Raw genomic sequence first — 19657 nt, forward strand, 5'->3', positions numbered from 1 at the left:
TGGGTAGGTTGGTTGCATCATGAAAATTTGTGGTAAAGGTTGGGTGGAATCTTGGGTGAAATCTGATTTTTGTGTGGTTTAATTTGAGTAGGTTTAAAGGAATAGTTTTTTTTTCTTATGATAGATGACATAATAGTCAAACTTTTCTGATGGTTCACCTGGGAATGGTTTTTCTTTCTGAGGATAGATGATATAGTAGTTAAATTTTTTTGAAGGTTCACCTCTTTTAGTGTAAAATGATAATGGAGTTCCGAATCTTTGAATTTTTCACTCTTGTAACCTTCACCACAGCACATATAAAAGACAAAGATAATCTCATTCTAAACATGCTCACAAGATCTCCTTCAAACACCTTGCAGTTTATCCCAGTTATTTACATGATGGCCTCTTTACCTTTACTTTTACCCTCCTTTGATTTTATTCTTCAAACGGTAACCAATCTTTTTCTCTACCCTTACTTATGGTTTCTAACCATTGATCTGGATCAAAATCTTCAAAAGGGTCTTGGGATTCTTGCTATTCCATTTGTGGTAGAACTTCAGGAGGTTTTCAGTGAGGATTCCATTCTATTAGTCCTGCATGGTTAAGTTCAAATCTAATAATTTCAGAAAGAAGTTGTTGGGCATTGAAAAAATTAGAGTTGTCTATATTCACCAATATTGTCTCAAAAGTTTTTTAGAGTTTCAACCAGAATAACCCCCTATAATTGAAAAATAGATTCACAGATTTCGAAAAAAACAATCAGTTGATCCAAAATAAAATAGAGTTACAAAATAACCACTTTCTCAACCTTCAAAACCAAACTCAACAATCACAAAAGCTGTCTCTCAATTTACAACAATTTTTTATGTACAAAAAACTCACAGATTGAAAAAAATCAAAGAATAATTTTTTAAATTAAAATGCTATTCTCTCAATCCAAAAGATTAATTAATTGTATTGCTTCCCATCAGTCCAGAGTGAAGGGTTTCAGTCTCATCCATTGAGTCCAAACAAGTGGGCGTAGCATCAAAGTCCGTCATCTACGTTTTGGTTGCTACGCAATTGCTTGCTTGCTGCACGTTTTCTACGTTCTTGAAGGTTTCTTACACAAATTTTTCTCGGTGGGCGCATAAATCTCGATGATGTCAAAAGCCTGTCTGACGAAGTGACCGCGTGAAAGATTAGTTTACCTTGTCGAATTATTAATTAATTAAAAATAAAAAATTATATAATTTTATATAATTTAATATAGATTCTATACTTATAAATATAATTTTATATAGTATTGTTTTATGTTTGTTTCTCTTGTTACTCTGTAGCGGATTTTCTTTTTCTTTTGGCTCTTTGTTTGAAGAATAAAATTTTATTTTTCTGACCAAAGAAACTTTAGTTATCATCAGTCTATCTAAACAACCCTTTATATCAATTCACTAAAAATAAAGATCAAATATGTAAAAAATTTAGACTTTTACCCATCAACGAAAAAGAGATAAAATCATAAAATGAGGTTCTATAGTTGAGATTTTAAGGATGAAATATTTAACTTATAAAATTTAGGTTTCATTATTGCTGTTTGTAATTTTTTTTATCGATGATTTGTTAGTTTAATGTAAGACTGTAATAAAATCTGAAGTATACTTTTGATTTTGGAATGAATGATCTCTCTTCACCAATTTTTTTTTTTTAAAGAAATGTTATAAAATTAATTCAAGATTTGTTTGATTATCTTTTGTTATTCACCTTTTTTATTTATTTCTTATTTTTATATTATTTATTTTTTTTACCAAAAAAAAAAAAAATCAACCAAAGCGGAATTGAAGTATAATCCGACCGAAGTAATTATTACAAACGAGTAGAAAACAACACAAGTGTTGACCTAAATAATTGAAACAGGCAAATTGAAACTAAAACAAAAAATTTTCGACCAAATTGGCAACATAATCTAAGCCACACCATATAGGTGTAATTGCTCTACCTCAATCCAAATATCCTGACCCATTAGTCTCATAATTTTCCTTCTCACTTCAATTCTGTAAGGAACTGCAGCTTCCAAATCTTTGTCCTTATACACAACAACTTTATCATAGATTTTGAGGTTTTTGGCATAGACAAATTCGAGCCATCCCTTAGAAAAAACAGGCTTTGCATAAATCCCATCTCTGCAAATGCATCGAAAAGTCCATAATTCTCCGTTGGTGTCCTTAACTTGCAAATCAGCATATCGATGATCTCCATTGAGGAAGGGAAACAAACATAAAATATTGGTTGGGACTGACAATCTTCTCTCGATATCAGTTTGAGTTAGTAACTTTGAGAAAAGCTTCATTCTAGAATTAAACTTACCTCGGCCTGAATATATGCACTTATTTATATATGACAATTTCGGCTACATGTTTTTTTTTTCCTGGAAACTGTCTGATAGTCATAGAAATGTTTAGGCTGGGCATTCCAAGTTTCAACTTTTCTTTTCTTTTCAGAGACCTTCACTTGCAAATGCCTATGTATTTACCAAATTCTTGTAGTTGTGGAATGTTTTCAGCTCAGTTTCTATATTTTTTTTCCAAAATTTCCTTCACATTTTCGTGTTTCCATTGGAGCTTGCCCTAGACTATTTCTTTTTCTTTTTCCTCCGTGTTCCACGGGGAAAAGCTTGGCAAGATTGGGACAATTTCTAAGCCGTGGAGGCTCCTAATACAAGTCAGAAGGATTACCAAATTCAAATATATATAATTAAATTCATCCATTCAACCAAGCATGCTATTATTTATTTTTTTCTTAGCCTTTAATTTACTTTTATGCATTGTATTTTAAAAAGAATTAAAATCACATTATTATTTATCTATTTATTTTATCAGTCAATCACTACCTAAAAATTAAATCTTTAAAATTTGTTATAAGAATATTTAAATCATAATCATGTCAATTTAATAAAATTCAAATTAATTTTTTTGCTTCTTCATAAGACTCTTTTTTGAAATATTAGCTTCTTCATAAGACTTTAACTCTACAATCAAATGGCAAACATACCTTTCTTATTTTTTTAATTAACTACAACTTCTCTCTATATAATCTTCACTTTTAATTTTATTTTTAATCTTTTTCATCCTTTGTCATACAATTTTTTTCAATACAAAACTTAGATTAAAACCACTTTATAAAAGTCTAAAAAACATCATAACTTTTAAACTCAAAGTTTTAACTTTATTCTTTTAATGGTATATTTTATTTGTCCTTATTTTGATGAAAAATATATTATTTAACAATTGATTTATTTATTTTATTTTTAAAACAAGTCGTTCTCAATTTTTAGTAAAATTATTTATTTGATGTATTTTATTCTTTTGTACATTTAATTCTAAATTGATAAAAATTTATAATTTTATAAATTTTTTAGTACATTTTTTGTATATATATTTATATTAATAATAAAATAAGATAAATTAATGAAAAAACTAAAGTTAATATAATATTAATTTATTTATTCAAAATTAAATATTAAAATCTGTGACTATTTATAAGATTAAGTTATTTCTGAAGGCAAACTTGAAAATTTCTATGTATTCTTATTGAATAAGGATCTCGATCCTCTTTGCTATAAAATCTTTCCCCTTGAGGTCATTGGATAAGTTACATATATTTGCTCTTTTTTTTTTTTTTTTGGGGGGGGGGGGGGGGGGGGGCGCATAATCTATTAAGTTTCATAAGAGATAATGATATTGATCATGGGTAACATCGGCCGATTTTGAGTATTTCAGGTCATTTTGGTTGGTTTCAACAAATTAAATGGTTTTGGCCAGTGTAAATATATATGAGGAATATTTTATAGTAATTTCTAATCTTGTTATTTTAAATATTTGAAACTTTCATCAAATTCTTTTAATTATTTGAAACAATTGATATCGAAATATATCATTTTTTAAAATAACTAAAAAGAACAAATCACACCCGAATTTCATTTATTGCAAAGCATAATAATTCTCCTACAAATTATGGTCTGTAATTAATTGAAATTACAAGTCAATATGACAAAAAAAAAATTATCATCCATGCATCTTTCATGCTAGAGGTGGTTGATCAAGAACAATTATTCCACGCAAGCCCAGATATCCTCACCCAGCAATCTGATTTTTCTCTTCACTTCAATTTTCAACTGCATGCACGTAGAATCATCGTCCATGGATTTCTGGTGAAGAGAAACCATATCACCAACTCTAACATCTTTATCGCAAAGAAATTTAAGCCAACCGACGGAAACAATAGCTGATTCGATGCCCTGATCACTTTGCTGAATAATGACGCATGGAAAACTCTAAGCTTTTCCAGTCTTATCAATTACATTGATATAAAAAAAATGACCTTCGAAAGGGAGGACATCGAAAGAATAAGTAGGAAGCAGTAAGCTCTTCTCGATGTCGCTTTTCGTCAACAGCTTTGAGACCAACATTGTCATGCTAGCTGCAACTCTGCAATAACAAATAAAAGAAAGAGTTTCTGAAATTTGCCGCTGTGCTGATCGATTCTTCAGTTGCTCTTTCTCACTTCAGCAGTTGATTGATTCTTATATATATATAGATAAACAAGCGCGTTCCTTTGACTCTTTCATAAGCATTAATAATATTTTCTGTGCAGAGTCGAATGAAGTTTCAATGGCGGTTCCAAGAAAGAACTAGACAGACCACCATTATCAGCTTAATATTGTTAAAGTCCTATGATTTTTTTCTTGAAACTTTACACCCCCTATTATATCCTTTAACTTCCACCCTCCTCTTCTTTCAAGAATCAAATTTTTTACAACTTTGCATGAACAAATATATATATATATATATATATAGATATAGATATAGATACAGACATAGATATAGATATAATTAATTAATTAATTATGTCTTAATTTTAATTCTATCTCTAAATATCCTTAAATTTATATTTTTTTTTATCTCATATTGCCTTTTTTTTTTAAAGAAAAATAAAATTCACTAGTAATCAATACATTAATTATACATTGCATGGTAACAAAAAAATTAGTATTAGGCAATAATTTGTCTTAATATTCAATTGTTTTCTTCTCAATCTTTACATTATGTTTAACTTAATTTTTTTATACAAGAATATCCACAATTATGCGAAAGTGGCCCGTATTGTTTTGTTTTTCATTTTTTATTTAGTTTGCAAGAAGTCTTGTTTGGTGTTGATATAATATCTTGTTGGATTTTCAGAACTTTTTTGCATGAATGAAGCCTTTTGATTACATTTTAATAAATTCTCATTTTTTCTGAGAGAAAAATTTGTTGTAAATATATTTAATCCCCACACAAAATAATAATGCTCATAGTCATCATCCAAATTCCCAATTATACCAACAAACCACCGGATTTAATTTTCGTTCTCAAACTCTATAATACTCAGAAAATTGAGATCAACAAAATGAAAAGAAAGAGGAAATAATGAGATATGAGAAGGAAACACTATAGATTCATAGAGGCAAAATGGAAGATCCAACTCAAATAAACAAGTTTCACAAAGTACAAATTAATTCTAGTAGGAGCAAAACTGCAGGCTGGCCATTTGTTATAATTAACATTGTTTTATTATTTTCAAAGACATGTTCGGTCCCTTAACGTATATTTGGCACCGAATTTGTTCTTCTTTCATCAAGTGGCTCCTTTTTTCAAAAATGGCACAAACTGTCCTTAATTTCGCAGTTGCCAAACAATCTGATCTTTCTATGCAGTTCGATGGTGAATTGCATCCGAGTATCTTCTACACCTATGAATTCTCCGAGGAAAGCAACCTCGTCGTCAGGTTGGATTTCTTTTACTCGAATAAAGTCGTGCCAGTTTATAGAAATAACCATTGCCGTGTCTGCATTCTGCTGAATGAAAGATGGCAAAGTATAGGCTTCTCCGTTCCTATCATGAACGTACAAGTAAAACAACTCACCTTCTTCTAAATTAAAGATAAGAGGAACAGGGAATAATAGGCATTGCTCCTCGTCGTTTCTGGTCAGACGCTTTGAGATCCTTGCCTTTGTGGGATTGTTCGGGTTTTGCATGTTGAGGACTTGAGGGACCGTGTGGACTGTGGTTACTTACTTTTCTTAAATCAAGGCAATTACACACCTTAAGATAAAAAAATATTTTCAGAAAAATTTTTGTGCAGAAACATTTTTAAGAGTTTATATTTTATATATTATGAATAAATCAAATTACGCTGTCTAATTATTAAGTAAATATTAACCCTCAAAATAAATATTCAAAAATAAATATTTTTTTAAAATATTTATTCATTAATGAAGTGTTATTATTTGATTGATTTTGTTAATAATATAACATCTTCCAAATACTTAATGAAAAAATGTTTCTTTGATCATAGGACACAACACTTACAAATGAACAAAATATTTCACCGAATAAGCATAACTCTTTACTTAATGAACAAATACAACATTTCCCTTGATAAAACAATCATAATTTACTTAATTGGAAAATTAAATTGATTTTGTCTCATAAGAAAATGATTTTCGTTGTACGAACCAAAATTGTTTGGCATCCATTATATATGTGTGGATACTATGTCCAAATGAAACTGGCGCAGCAATTGGCCAAAGCGAAGAAAAAAGAGGGAAGTTATTTGGTCATGGGTTAATTTGCAGTAAAATCAAGTTCGTTAAATTTTCAAAGGTACAAAATCTCAGTTTAAAATTAATAAGAGTTTGCCAATAGTCACATGATCTATTGACGAACACACTATCAAAAAACTATTTAATATTGACAAATTTTTATTGATGAAAAATTTTCATTAATAATTACCAATGGATTATTGACGGTTTATCAACAAATTATAAAAAAAAATTTATTATAGGTTTATTGATAAAATTTACCGACAAAAAAATTCCATCGATGTTCCATAAGTGATATTGGTGTGAGAAATTGACAAATTGGCTCAGGATTTACGAACAAAAATAAATTCACTAATAATCTGTAGATAAAATTTTTATTGAAGTATTACTAAAGAATTTTATCCATCGGTAAAATATTTTTTGAAAAAAATATAATTCGATATAAAAATAAATTGAATTAAAAAGTTTTAGATTACTGACAGAATCTGTTAATAATCTGTCAGTGTAAATCAAAAAAAATTTTGAATTACCGATAAAGTCAATAATCCGCCATTGAAAAGCTTTAAAAATCAAATGCCCCTTCCTCTCCAATCTGCAAAATCCCTAAACCTTCTTACACCTCTCCTCTCTCCTCTCGGTCTCCCCTCTCCTCGCCACCGTTCTTGCCGTTCGTGAAGCCTTGCCGCCTGTGAAGCCGCACTGTTCTCCTTCCTGGTTCAGTTTCTCTAGGTGGAGCTGTTGAATCAAAATTTTCAACAAGCTCTTCTGATGATCTTCCGAAACAAGTTCACTATTTAGATTTCAATCTTATCACGTGTGACTTGGTGCTGAAGTCTTATAATACACACGAGCTGGACTTATTGAGATTTAACAAAGGCTCCAAGAAAAGAAAATAATCATAAATCTATCAAATAAAAATTCTTTAAAAACAAAACCCTCCTATCAATATCATTGTGTTTTTTTTTTTTTTGGCTAAAAATTAAAATAGGGAAATCCTTATGAAGGTAAGCCGAAGAGCAACGGGAAGCGTACCTGCTCAAATTCCGATGAGCTTTGGACACGAGCACAAGGCTTGCCTTCGTTGCCGCCTCGTCAAAACCTACGATCAAGTATTTTTCTGTTCGAGGTTAGGGTTTCTTCTTTCTTTTTAATTACTGTTTTTTCGCTTTTTAAATTACGATTTAGAGAATTAGGATGTGCAAACTGACATTCACAGAGTATTAAATTGTTAGTTTCAGTTCAAATCTTGACAGTTTTTTTTGCCAAAAAATCTGACATGTTCAATTACTAAAAATAAGTTTTACCTGAATCATATTAAACTATTAGTTTCAGTTCAAATCCTGACAAGTTTTTTTTTTATTGAAAAATCCTGACAAGTTCAATTACTAAAAAAAATAACAAGAGTTTTACCTTGAATCAAATCAAGTGTCGTACATCACGGTAAAGAATGCAAAAGAGATCCATCGCATGGCCTAACAGCAGTCAGGGAATTTCAGCCAAATATCCTGGCTGAATAATCTGAATTTTTTCTTCACTTAAATTTTTAGAGTAGCTTTATCAATGTCTCTCTCCTCGTGAAAAATGACCTTATCGTAGGGTTTAGGTCAGATTCTATCTTTGAGCAAATTCAAGCCAACCCATGGACAGAACCCTGTCATCTGTCATCTCATCATTCTGTCAAACGGTGCAGCAAATTAAACACTCAAAAACTGCAGCTTCCTTTTTGCTCATGCATGGCTAGCTGCTTAATCTCAAATTAACACGTATGTTTGATAAGCAAACTCACAGCATGGCCAGAAATTTATATATAGAGAGTTCAGAATCCTTCGTCTGCAATTTCCTAACTGAAATGAAAGAATCAGACTACACCTGCCTCCATCCTCTCTATATCCCAACAGCTTCGCGAATCATAAAACCCAAATGATCCTTAGATATACGCTAACTAGTGATCAATACATAAACTCTACAACGACCATAAGCAGGTTGATCAGCAAGAATTAATGTATCAAAACCTAATACCAGATACATCATATCTTATCTATGTTGCAACAAATACATCATATTTTATGTATATTACATGGAGTGAGGTCAACAATAACCTGTCAAATACACCATGTATACGTAGACACCAATTTGGTCTAGGCCCGGATTAATTAGATCTGGTCCAAATGGGTAAGTCCATTTGCATTTTTATTTTTATTTTTAATTAATTAATTAATTAATTATTACTATTATTATCTATTAATATATAGATACATTTTTTTTATTATTTATCTATTCATATATTATTATTTATCTATTAATATATATTTTTTATTTTTATATTTTCGGCTGGGATTAGGATAAAAAAAATTATAATTCTACCATGAATTTGGGATTCAATCAGAGTCCATATTGGATTCAAGGATTGAATCCTAATCCAAGAGGGAATTGGGATTGATTAGAAACTCTTCTGATCAATCCCTATAAATAGATCCATAAATCACAAATAACAGAACACAAAAACACACACGAAGAGAGAGAGAGCAAAAAGAAAAGAAAAAAGGATATTCAGAAGGGTCAGAAGCAATTTTAGGAGTTTTTTAAAAATTTTGGAGAATTTTAGGCAAATTTTTTTTTGAAAATTTTTGAAAAATTTCCAGATTCTAGTTAAATTTTTGACGAAATTTGAATTTTTTGGCACCGGTTAAATTTTTCAGCCAACTACCCAGTTTTCGGTGTACTATTTCCAGAAATCGACCAGCTTTTTGGTGAACTTTCGATGAAAAATATAGATTTCGACTATATTTTTCAGAATCCGACGAGATTCAACTTGAGTTCTTGATTTTTTTATAGAGAAGGACGAGAAAAATGAAAAGAAGAAAGAGAAGGAAAGAAGCAATTTGCAGAAAAACAGAGGTTGGAGCCTTTTATAGTGCTGTAAAATGATGTTGTTTTGGCATTAGTAAACCCACATGATTCGCGCGTTTTGTCAAGATCCGAACCGACCCGATCGCGACCCAGTCCAACGACCTGCATACTAAGCTTCCCCTTGAGCCAAGCCGATGTCTCCGAGCCGCGTCTTCGGGCCACCTTTTCTATCTTGAGTCTAGCTGTTTCCCAACCGAGCCGAACGGTTCCAAATTTTTTTTTATTGTTATTATTTATTATTATTATTTTTATTATTATTATCATTATTATTATTATTATTATTATTATTATTATTTATTGATTAGATTAGAATTATTAATATTCCTTATTTTATTTTATTATTTTATATTTTATTTTATTTTTTAAAATGATTTTCTTTAAATAAAATTCCAAAAAATATATTTTTGAGAAAAAGTTAAAAGTATCAATTTTTCTTGAAAATAAGTTTTCTAAAAAATATTTTTTAGAAAAAGTTGAAAGTATAAATTTTCTTTGTACAAAAGCAATGAGTTTTTGAAGAGAAAATGATTTAAATCTAAAGCTGAGTCATTTTTTTTCATTTTATTTTATTTCCTTTTTGTTTCTTAAATTTTTTTTAATGTTAAATAATCCGATGATAGAGCCTCTGCAAGTGAAACAATAGTCTCATTGCATACTCTTGAGGTGAGGAAATTTTTTTAATTTTCTGCTAAAAATATTATAATCAATTGAGAATGATTTCGAATAATTAATTACTTGATAAATTTTTAAGGCTTATTGGATAACACAAAATTAAGTTGGTACCATCTTTCGATAGGTGTTGTGAGGGTGTTATAACATTCCTCACACGTAATCGTACTCCTGAACCATGTTCTGGTTAGTAGACCTGAACCTATTCTTTTAGGGACCCATAGGCTTAGGTGTTCCTTAAAAGGATAGATTCCTTAAATGGCTAATGGCACCTAGATAAAAAAGATTGGTGGCGACTCCTTCAAATCAATACCTAGCGATAGATCCTTGGATCTAAACGTTATGATAGTTTGATGACTCCGCTAAAGACGTCTGAGAGTCAGGCCAGTAAATAAATTTGTGTTATCTAAAAGCCTAATAAAATTGAACCTTTTTGTATATATTTTTTTATTCATTCATGTTTATTTACTTTATTAATTATGTCATTCATATGCATATGCATAACATAAGCTTTATACCCAAGCCCCATCCTTCCAGGATGGAGTAAAGTACCTATTGCTTTCGTGAGGTTTAATGCCTCCATAATGGCTAGCAAAATACTTGTAGACACCCAATTGGGTCCGGCCCAGATCAATTGGGCCTGCCCCAAATGGGTAAGCCCAATTCAATTTTATCTTGTATTTTTTTTTCTCTTTTCTTCTTCTTTTGTATTTTATGTATTGTATTATTTATTATTATTATTATGTATTAATATATGTATATATTTATTTATTTATTTTTTGTTAATATTTATGTGTATTTTATTATTTATGTATATATATATATATTTTTTTATCTTTTTTATTTTATTCATTTTTGTATTTTTACTTATCTAATTATATATCTGATATATTTTTTTATTATTATTTATCCTATAATATCTGCTGATTTATCTTCTCTAATTATCTAGTTTTTTATTTTATTTGATTTTGATTTTGGAGGGCTGAGATTGAAGGCTGAAGAATCCCATTGGAAATGGGAATTCAATCAGAAGAGTCCAGTGGGATTCAAAGATTGAATTCCCGTCCAAGGAGGATTTGGGATTGATCAGGAACTCCTGATCAATCCCTATAAAAGGGACTCTGGAACAGAATACTGAAGACACAGAAAACAGTAAGCAAAGCTACTGATTTGAGAGAAAAGGAGGCGTATAGGAAGCTAAGAAAAGTTTATGAGTGTTCTGGGAGTGAGAAAAATTTTTGCGAAATTCCGACGAAGTTTGAATTTTTTGGTGAAAATTCCGGCCAACCTTGAAGCTTCCGGCGAGCTACCCAATTTCCGGCAAAGAATCCCAGAAACCGACGATCTTTCGGCCAACTTCCGGTGAAATTTCCAGATTCCGGTGACATTTTCCAGAATCTGGCACCGGTGTTCTTCGGTTTTTAGAGAGAAGGGAGAGAAAAAAAAAAGAAGAGAGAGAGATGGAGGAGCGTTCTGCCAAAAAAACGAAGGGGATTACCTTTTATACCCTCCCAAAACGACGTCGTTTTGGCCTTAAGTAACCCAGAGGATCCGCGCGTTTTGCCAAACCCGACCCGACCCGGACGTCGACTCTCTTTCTGACCCGCGCGTGTCAGCCCCCTCCGAGCCGAGCCAAGCCGCCAAGCCGCTCCCCCTGAGCCGTTTTCTCTTCCTTGAGCCGAGCCGAGCCGAGCCGCGATCCGAGCCGCTCCAGGTTTTTTTTTTTTTATTTCTTTGTTTATTTGTTTATTTTATTTTTTATTTATTAGATTAGGTTTATGTAATATTCTTTTTTTTATTTTTTTATTATTTTATTTTCTTTAAATAAAAATAAAAAATTCCAAAAAAAATATTTTTAGGGAAAAGTTGAAAGTATCAATTTTCCTTAGAAATAAATTTTCAAAAAATATTTTTGGGGAAAAGTTGAAAGTATCAATTTTCCCTACAAAAAAATTCATTCTTTCCTTCCTTTCTATCTTAATTTTGATTTTGTTTTTTTTTCTTTAAATAATCCGATGACGGAGCCTCTGCAAGTGAAACAATAGTTTTTCTTGCATACTCTTGAGGTGAGGGAATTTTCTTAATTTTCTGCTAAAAGTATTAGAGTCAATTAAGAATAATTTCCAATAATTAATTACTTGGTAAAATTTTAAGGTTTTTGGATAACACAAATTTAAGCTGGTACCATCTTTTGATGGGCGTTGTGAGGGTGCTCTAACCTTCCTCACACGTAACCGAACTCCCGAACCCTGTTCTGGTTAGCAGACCTGAACCTATTCTTTTAGGGACCCTTAATTCTAGGTGTTCCTTGAAAGGACAGATTCTATAGGTGGCCAATCGCACCTAGACAAAAAAAGATTGGTGGCGACTCCCTAAAGCCAATGTCTAGCGATAGATCCCCGGATCTAGACGTTATGACAGCTTGGCGACTCCACTGGGGACTTTGAGAGTCAGGCCAGCAAATAATTTGTGTTATCCAAAAGCTAAATAAAATTGAACCCTTCTTGTATATATGTGTTATTATTCATTTATGTGTATTTGCTTGGTTAATTATGTCATTCATGTGCATATGCATAACATGAGCTCTACACCCGAGCTCCGTCCCTCTAGGAGGGAGTAAAGTACCTATTGCTTTCGTGAGGTCTAATACCTCCGCAGTGGCTAGCGAAATACTCCCACTCAAATTGAACCTTTCCCGCTTGTAGCCTGTAATGGGCGAGGATTAGGGTGCCTTACTAGTCTGTGATGGACAAAGATGTAAGGAGCAATTTGAGAACCTTTAGACTTTGACCTTAAAACCGCATGTAGTGAACCTTAAGAGTGCCTACACCTAGGATAGAGCCTTTTCTACCCAATGATAGATATACCCTGCAATTAGGACACAAAAAATGGTGGTTATCTAATCATTTTGATTGTTTAACTTTGTGTATTATTTTTATCATATGTAACATTATGCACCAGCATCAATTTCATCTCATCCATGGAACTAACTATGTTGTTTGTCTGATTGTATGCATCTGTATTATTTTCATGATCATTGTTTTAACACAATCATTTGCATTCATTTCATACTAGATTTCATTCAGAAAAATATACATTTCATTTGTGTATCAAAGCATCATACATAAGGCACAGCATAACATTTCTAATCATAAGTATGGTACTCAAGGTCCCAGGATAGCTCCATCTAGCGAAAACCCTGCTCATCCATACAACACAAGGTCCAGAGCAAGGCAAATGGAGGAAGAAAGTTCTCATAGATTTGAAAAGCTAGAAAAAGCTCAAGAGAAGATTGAAAGCGAAGTAAGCAAGATTCTGGAGGCCCTTAATAACATGAATAAAGGAAAAGGAGTTGAAGGAAGTACAAGCCAGCAAGAAGTGGCTGACCCTTTGTACCCTCCAGGTTTTGGTCCACCTCAGGCCCAGTCTGCTCAAGAGGTCCCGCAACAATATTTCGCACATCCTGAAATGCCATCAGCTTTCAACCCAGGGCAGTATAATAGCTATATAAATCCTGTCTTCACTGAAAAGGTAGCAGAACCAATTCCTGATCTAGAAGAGAAAGAGAAGGAAAAGATAAGGGTGGAAGCTGAGGAAAGCTCTAAAATTAGCATGCTAGAGCAGAGGTTACGGGTTGTGGAAGGATTTAGCTTTTATGGGTCAGTTGATGCTGCTGGGCTCTGCCTAGTTCCTGATGTGGTCATCCCCCATAAGTTCAAAGTACCGAAATTTGAAAAATATGACGGTACAAAGTGCCCTAAAATTCACATCACAATGTATTGCAGAAAGATGGCAGCTCATGCGCATGATGAAAAGCTCTTGATGCATGTTTTCCAAGACAGTCTTACTGGCTCTGCGGCCAGATGGTATGTTCAGCTGGACAGGACTCGCATTCGCTCGTGGAGCGATATGGCACATGACTTTATCAGTCAATACCGACATATCATCGATTTGGCCCCAGATCATTTGTCTTTGCAGAATCTGGAAAAAAAGGCAAACGAATCTTTTAAAGAGTATGCCCAGAGGTGGAAAGATATTGCTTCTCAGGTACAGCCTCCTCTGACCGAGAAAGAAACTACAGTGCTATTTGTTAGCACTTTAAAACCTCCCTGTAGACACCCAATTGGGTCCGGGCCCAGATCAATTGGGCCTGACCCAAATGGGTAAGGCCCATTTCAATCCTGTATATTTTTTTTTCTTCTTTTGTATTTTATGTATTCTATTATTATTATTATTATTATTATGTATATCTTTATTTATTTATTTATTTTTATTCAGATTAGATTTATATGTATTTTATTTATACAGTTATATATTATTATTATTTTTTTTGTGTAATATATTTTTGGGTTTATCTTATTTTATTTGTTATTATTTTTTTTTAATCATCTGTTAATTCTATCTTCTTTTTCCCGAATTATCTGATATTATTTTTAATTTTTAATTTTTGATTTTCTTTTCTAATTATCTAGTTTTTTTTTATTTTGATTTTGGAGGGCTGAGATTGAAGGCTGAAGAATCCCATTGGAAGTGGGAATTCAATCAGAAGAGTCCAGTGGGATTCAAAGATTGAATTCCTGTCCAAGGAGGAATTGAGATTGATCAGAATTCCTGTCCAAGGAGGAATTGAGATTGATCAGAAACTCCTGATCAATCCCTATATAAAGCACCTCCTGGAACAGTTCAGGAACACACAGAAAACAGTAAGCAAAGCTACTGATTTAAGAGAAAAGGAGGCGTATAGGAAGCTAGGAAAAGTTTAGGAGTGTTCTGGGAGTGAGAAAAAAATTTTTAGAAATTTTTGGCGAAAATTTTTTCTGGAAATTTCTGGGAAATTTCCAGATTCCGGCGAAAATTCCGGCGAAGTTTGAATTTTTCGATGAATATTCCGGCCAACATTGAAGTTTCCGGCGACCTGCCCAGTTTCCGGCGAAGAATCCCAGAAATCGGCTACTTTCCGACCAACTTCCGGTGAAATTTCCAGATTCCGGTGAAAATTTCCAGAATCCGGCACCGGTGTTCTTCGGTTTCTAGAGAGAAGGGAGAGAAAAAGGAAGAAGAGAGAGAGAGGAGGAGGAGCGTTCTGCCGAAAAATGGAGGAAGGTGCCTTTTATACCCTCCCAAAACGACGTCGTTTTGGCCTTAAGTAACCCAGAGGATCCGCGCGTTTTGCCTCAACCCGACCCGACCCGGGCGTCGACCCGCTTTCTGACCCGCGCGTGCCAGCCCCCTCCGAGTCGAGCCGAGTGGAGCCAAGCCGCCAAGCCGCTCCCCCCGAGCCGTTTTCCTGCCTTGAGCCGAGCCGAGCCGAGCCGCGATCCGAGCCGCTCCAGTTTTTATTTTATTTTTTTATTTTTATTTTATTTGTTTATTTGTTTATTTTATTTTTTATTTATTAGATTAGGTTTATGTAATATTCTTTTTATTTATTTTTTATTATTTTATTTTCTTTAAATAAAAATAAAAAAATTCCAAAAAAATATATTTTTAGGGAAAAGTTGAAAGTATCAATTTTTCTTAGAAATAAATTTCCAAAAAATATTTTTGGGGAAAAGTTGAAAGTATCAATTTTTCTCAGAAATAAATTTAAAAAAAAAAAACATTTTTAGGGAAAAGTTGAAAGTATCAATTTTCCTTAGAAATAAAATTCCAAAAACTATTTTTGGGGAAAAGTTGAAAGTATCAATTTTCCTTAGAAATAAATTTTCAAAAAAAGGGTTTTTGAGGAAAAGTTGAAAGTATCAATTTTCCTTGAAAATCGAAATTTCCAAAAAAAATATTTTTGGGGAAAAGTTGAAAGTATCAATTTTCCTTAGAAATAAATTTTCAAAAAAAAAAGGGGGTTTTTGAGGAAAAGTTGAAAGTATCAATTTTCCTTGAAAATCGAAATTTTCAAAAAATATTTTTAGGGAAAAGTTGAAAGTATCAATTTTCCCTACAAAAAAAATCATTCTTTCATTCCTTTCTATCTTAATTTTGATCTTGTTTTTTTTTTTTTTCTCTTTCTTTAAATAATCCGACGACGGAGCCTCTGTAAGTGAAACAGTAGTTTTCTTGCATACTCCTGAGGTGAGAGAATTTTCTCAATTTTCTGCTAAAAGTATTAGAGTCAATTGAGAATAATTTCCAATAACTAATTACTTGGTAAAATTTTAAAGCTTTTGGATAACACAAATTTAAGCTGGTACCATCTTTTGATGGGCGTTGTGAGGGTGCTATAACCTTCCTCACACGTAACCGAACTCCCGAACCCTGTTCTGGTTAGTAGACCTGAACCTATTCTTTTAGGGACCCTTAAGCTTAGGTGTTCCCTGAAAGGACAGATTCCTTAGGTGGCCAATCGCACCTAGACAAAAAAGATTGGTGGCGACTCCCTAAAGTCAATGTCTAGCGATAGATCCCCGGATCTAGACGTTACGACAGCTTGGCGACTCTACTGGGGACTTTGAGAGTCAGGCTAGCAAATAATTTGTGTTATCCAAAAGCCTAATAAAATTGAACCATTTTTGTATATATGTGTTATTATTCATTCCTGTTTATTTACCTTGTTAATTATGTCATTCATGTGCATGTGCATAACATGAGCTCTATACCCGAGCTCCGTCCCTCTAGGAGGGAGTAAAGTACCTATTGCTTTCGTGAGGTCTAATGCCTCCGCAGTGGCTAGCGAAATACTCCCACTCAAATTGAACCTTTTCCGCTTGTAGCCTGTAATGGGTGAGGATTAGGGTGCCTTACTAGTCTGTGATGGACAAGGATGTAAGGAACAATTTGAGGACCTTTAGACTTTGACCCTAAAACCACATATAGTGAACCTTAAGAATGCCTAACCTATAGATAGAGCTATCACTCTTCCTTTTTAGAATTGACCAAAAACATAGGATTCATCCCTTTTATTTTGTGTGATGTAGTTATTTGTTCTTTTTCTGGGTATACTAACCTTTTTCTTATTTCTTTTGCATTGGTTCATACGCATATCATAAGGTTGCATAAAAGAACATTTGCTTGAAAAACGGTCTTCAACAAATTTTTTTCATGGACACCAATGAACGCCTAGTTTGCTCTTCATCAGTATTAGCACCCTGTGGGACACCTAATGAAGTAAGGGCCCTATCAGAAAAGACTCAATTGAAGATGGGAGATTGCTTGCCAATTGGGTATGAGTCTACTCTGTCTCAAGAAACATCTGTCCTCCTCAAACAGAATAATTTAGAAGATTTGGTTGACATCTGGAAAAAGATGAGTCTGTCAAGACAAGGGCAGTTTTGTCAGAAGCATGGGCATATAGCACACCTTCTAGCAGTGGCTGTTGATGATCAACTAATTAGAGCTGCAACACAATTCTGGGATCCTGCATACAGGTGTTTTATCTTTAACGAAGCTGATATGACTCCCACCATAGAAGAATATTCGATCTTATTGGGTTTGCATCTAAAGACTCCTGACAAGATATATGTCAAAAAACATAAGTCAGGATTTCGTAAAAGTCTGGCTCAACTCATGGGGATAGACAAGGAAGTTGTGGATTCTCATACAAAGAAGAAACAAGAACAGGTTTGCTTACCTTGGAAGTTCTTTCATGAGTTTCTGATGCAACACATCAATGAAGAACGAGGGTTAGACATATTTGCCTTGGCTATATACGGACTGGTAATCTTTCCAAAGGTTTTGGGACATATTGAGATAGCAGTGGTTGATTTCTTTGAGAGTGTGATCAATGGCTGTAATCCTTCAACGGTAATATTAGCAGAGACTATCAGATCTTTGAGTTATTGTCGTCGGAATGGAGGGCGCTTCATAGGATGCATACAGCTATTGTACGTATGGATGAAAAGCCATTTTGAACAAGGAAATGGGGCTTTCTCGAAGATTTATATCCGTAATCGCTTTCCGATCAAAGAGTTCTGTGAAAGTGGGTGGTCAAAGCAGAAGTCTAAACAAGAATGGATAACTTTCTTGCAAAAGTTGGAAGGTGCCAAGGTGAGATGGTTAGCCCCATGGATGAATCGAGAGCCTATGTTATACCAATGTGGAGATAATACAGTGGTTCCACTTCTAGGTTTATGGGGAGTGACGAATTATGCACCGCTCTTAGTGAGGAGACAATTGGGAGGAGAACAGTTTATTCCTATGACTTATGGGCTTCATCAGTTAGATTTCTCTTATAGTGAGCCTAAAGCATTTCAGAGGATGAATGGGATGATCAAAGCATGGAAAAATCCCCAAAGAGTGAGTCCTGGACCATTCACTGAAAAAGTCACTCCAGGTTACTTGGTTTGGAGAACAAAGAGAAGACAGGAAATGGTATTCACTTATGAAGTCTCTCAACCACCGACAGAAGAAAAGCTTGAAGAGATACCATCAGAGTTAGAGCTGGCAACAAAAGAGTTTGAATTTGAAAAGATCAAGTTAAAGAAAGAGATTCAAGAACTTCAAGAAGAAAAAGCCCAGTGGAAAGGTAGAGCTGAAAATTATGAAGTTAAAGTTCATAAGATTGCTAGAGAACGTGATGCAGCTACTGAAGATCTAGCAAGGTTACACCAGGAGCATAAGAGGCTATGTGTGAGAGAAAGGGCCAAAGGGATAACCATTGTCGAGCTGACTGAGGAAAACACAAGACTGAAGCAAGAGTATGCCGAATTAGAAGAAGAAAGTACTGAAGCACAGGCAGAAATTAACATGCTAAACAGTTATTTGAGCGGGCTAAGTCAAAGGTTGGATGAACAAGGAGACCACATTGCTGCATTGGTTAGAGAACATAGAGAATTATCATACCAAGTCTGGTGTGGTAAAAGAGAGAACCTAGGGAGGCAAAAATACATTGAGCACTTAACAGCCCAAATTCATAAAGGGGTGCGTAAGGCAAGAGAGATAGTGGAAGAGGCAGAGGCATTAAGACAAGTGGTGGCCCCAGTAGGAGAACATGGACAACGTCTCTTGAACTTCATAGAAGAGGCCAAGGCCCAGTATGAACAGATCAAACAATTTTATGGCTATAATGCTAGGATGATAAACTCAATGTAGACCAAAGTTTTTTGGAATAAATGAAATTTTTTAGTTGAATACCGTTTTGAGGCAAATGTTCTTTGCATACATGCATTTCTCATTCATTACATTCTCATTCATTGCATTCTCATTCATTACACTTACAAAATAACCATGTGATGATCATGCCAATTTACTGATTCTAAGATATGGTACTCAAGGTTCCAGGATAGCTCCGTCTAGCGAAAATCCTGCTCATCGATTCAACACCAGATTCAGAGTAAGGCAAATGGAGCAGGAAAATTCCCAAAGATTTGAAAAGATAGAGAAAGCCCAAGAGAAGATTGAGGGTGAGCTAAGCAAGATTCTGAAGGCTCTTAATAATATGAATAAAGGAAAAGGAGTTGAAGGAAGTACAAGCCAGCAAGAAGTGGCTGACCCATTGTACCCTCCAGGTTTTGGCCCGCCTCAAGCTCAGTCTGCTCAAGAGGT

At 33.6% G+C, this 19657-nt stretch overlaps 1 protein-coding gene across 1 annotated transcript; it reads right to left on the minus strand.

Moving 5' to 3' along the window:
• Positions 1–1818: 1818 nt before the first annotated feature.
• Positions 1819–2652, minus strand: LOC149514454 (uncharacterized). Its single transcript, XM_089745030.1, has one exon. The coding sequence runs from the start codon at positions 2306–2308 to the stop codon at positions 1925–1927; it is 384 nt and encodes a 127-aa protein (XP_089601156.1). The 5' UTR covers positions 2309–2652; the 3' UTR covers positions 1819–1924.
• Between the last annotated feature and the right edge of the window lie 17005 nt (positions 2653–19657).

Source organism: Durio zibethinus, chromosome 16 (genome assembly GCF_047325235.1).
Source record: "Durio zibethinus cultivar Kanyao isolate XHJ-2024 chromosome 16, ASM4732523v1, whole genome shotgun sequence".
Classification (NCBI taxonomy): domain Eukaryota; kingdom Viridiplantae; phylum Streptophyta; class Magnoliopsida; order Malvales; family Malvaceae; genus Durio; species Durio zibethinus.

Coding starts and splice junctions, on each gene's coding strand:
- LOC149514454 (XM_089745030.1), bottom strand. CDS start 2,308: ATGAAGCTTTTCTCAAAGTTACTAACTCAAACTGATATCGAGAGAAGA.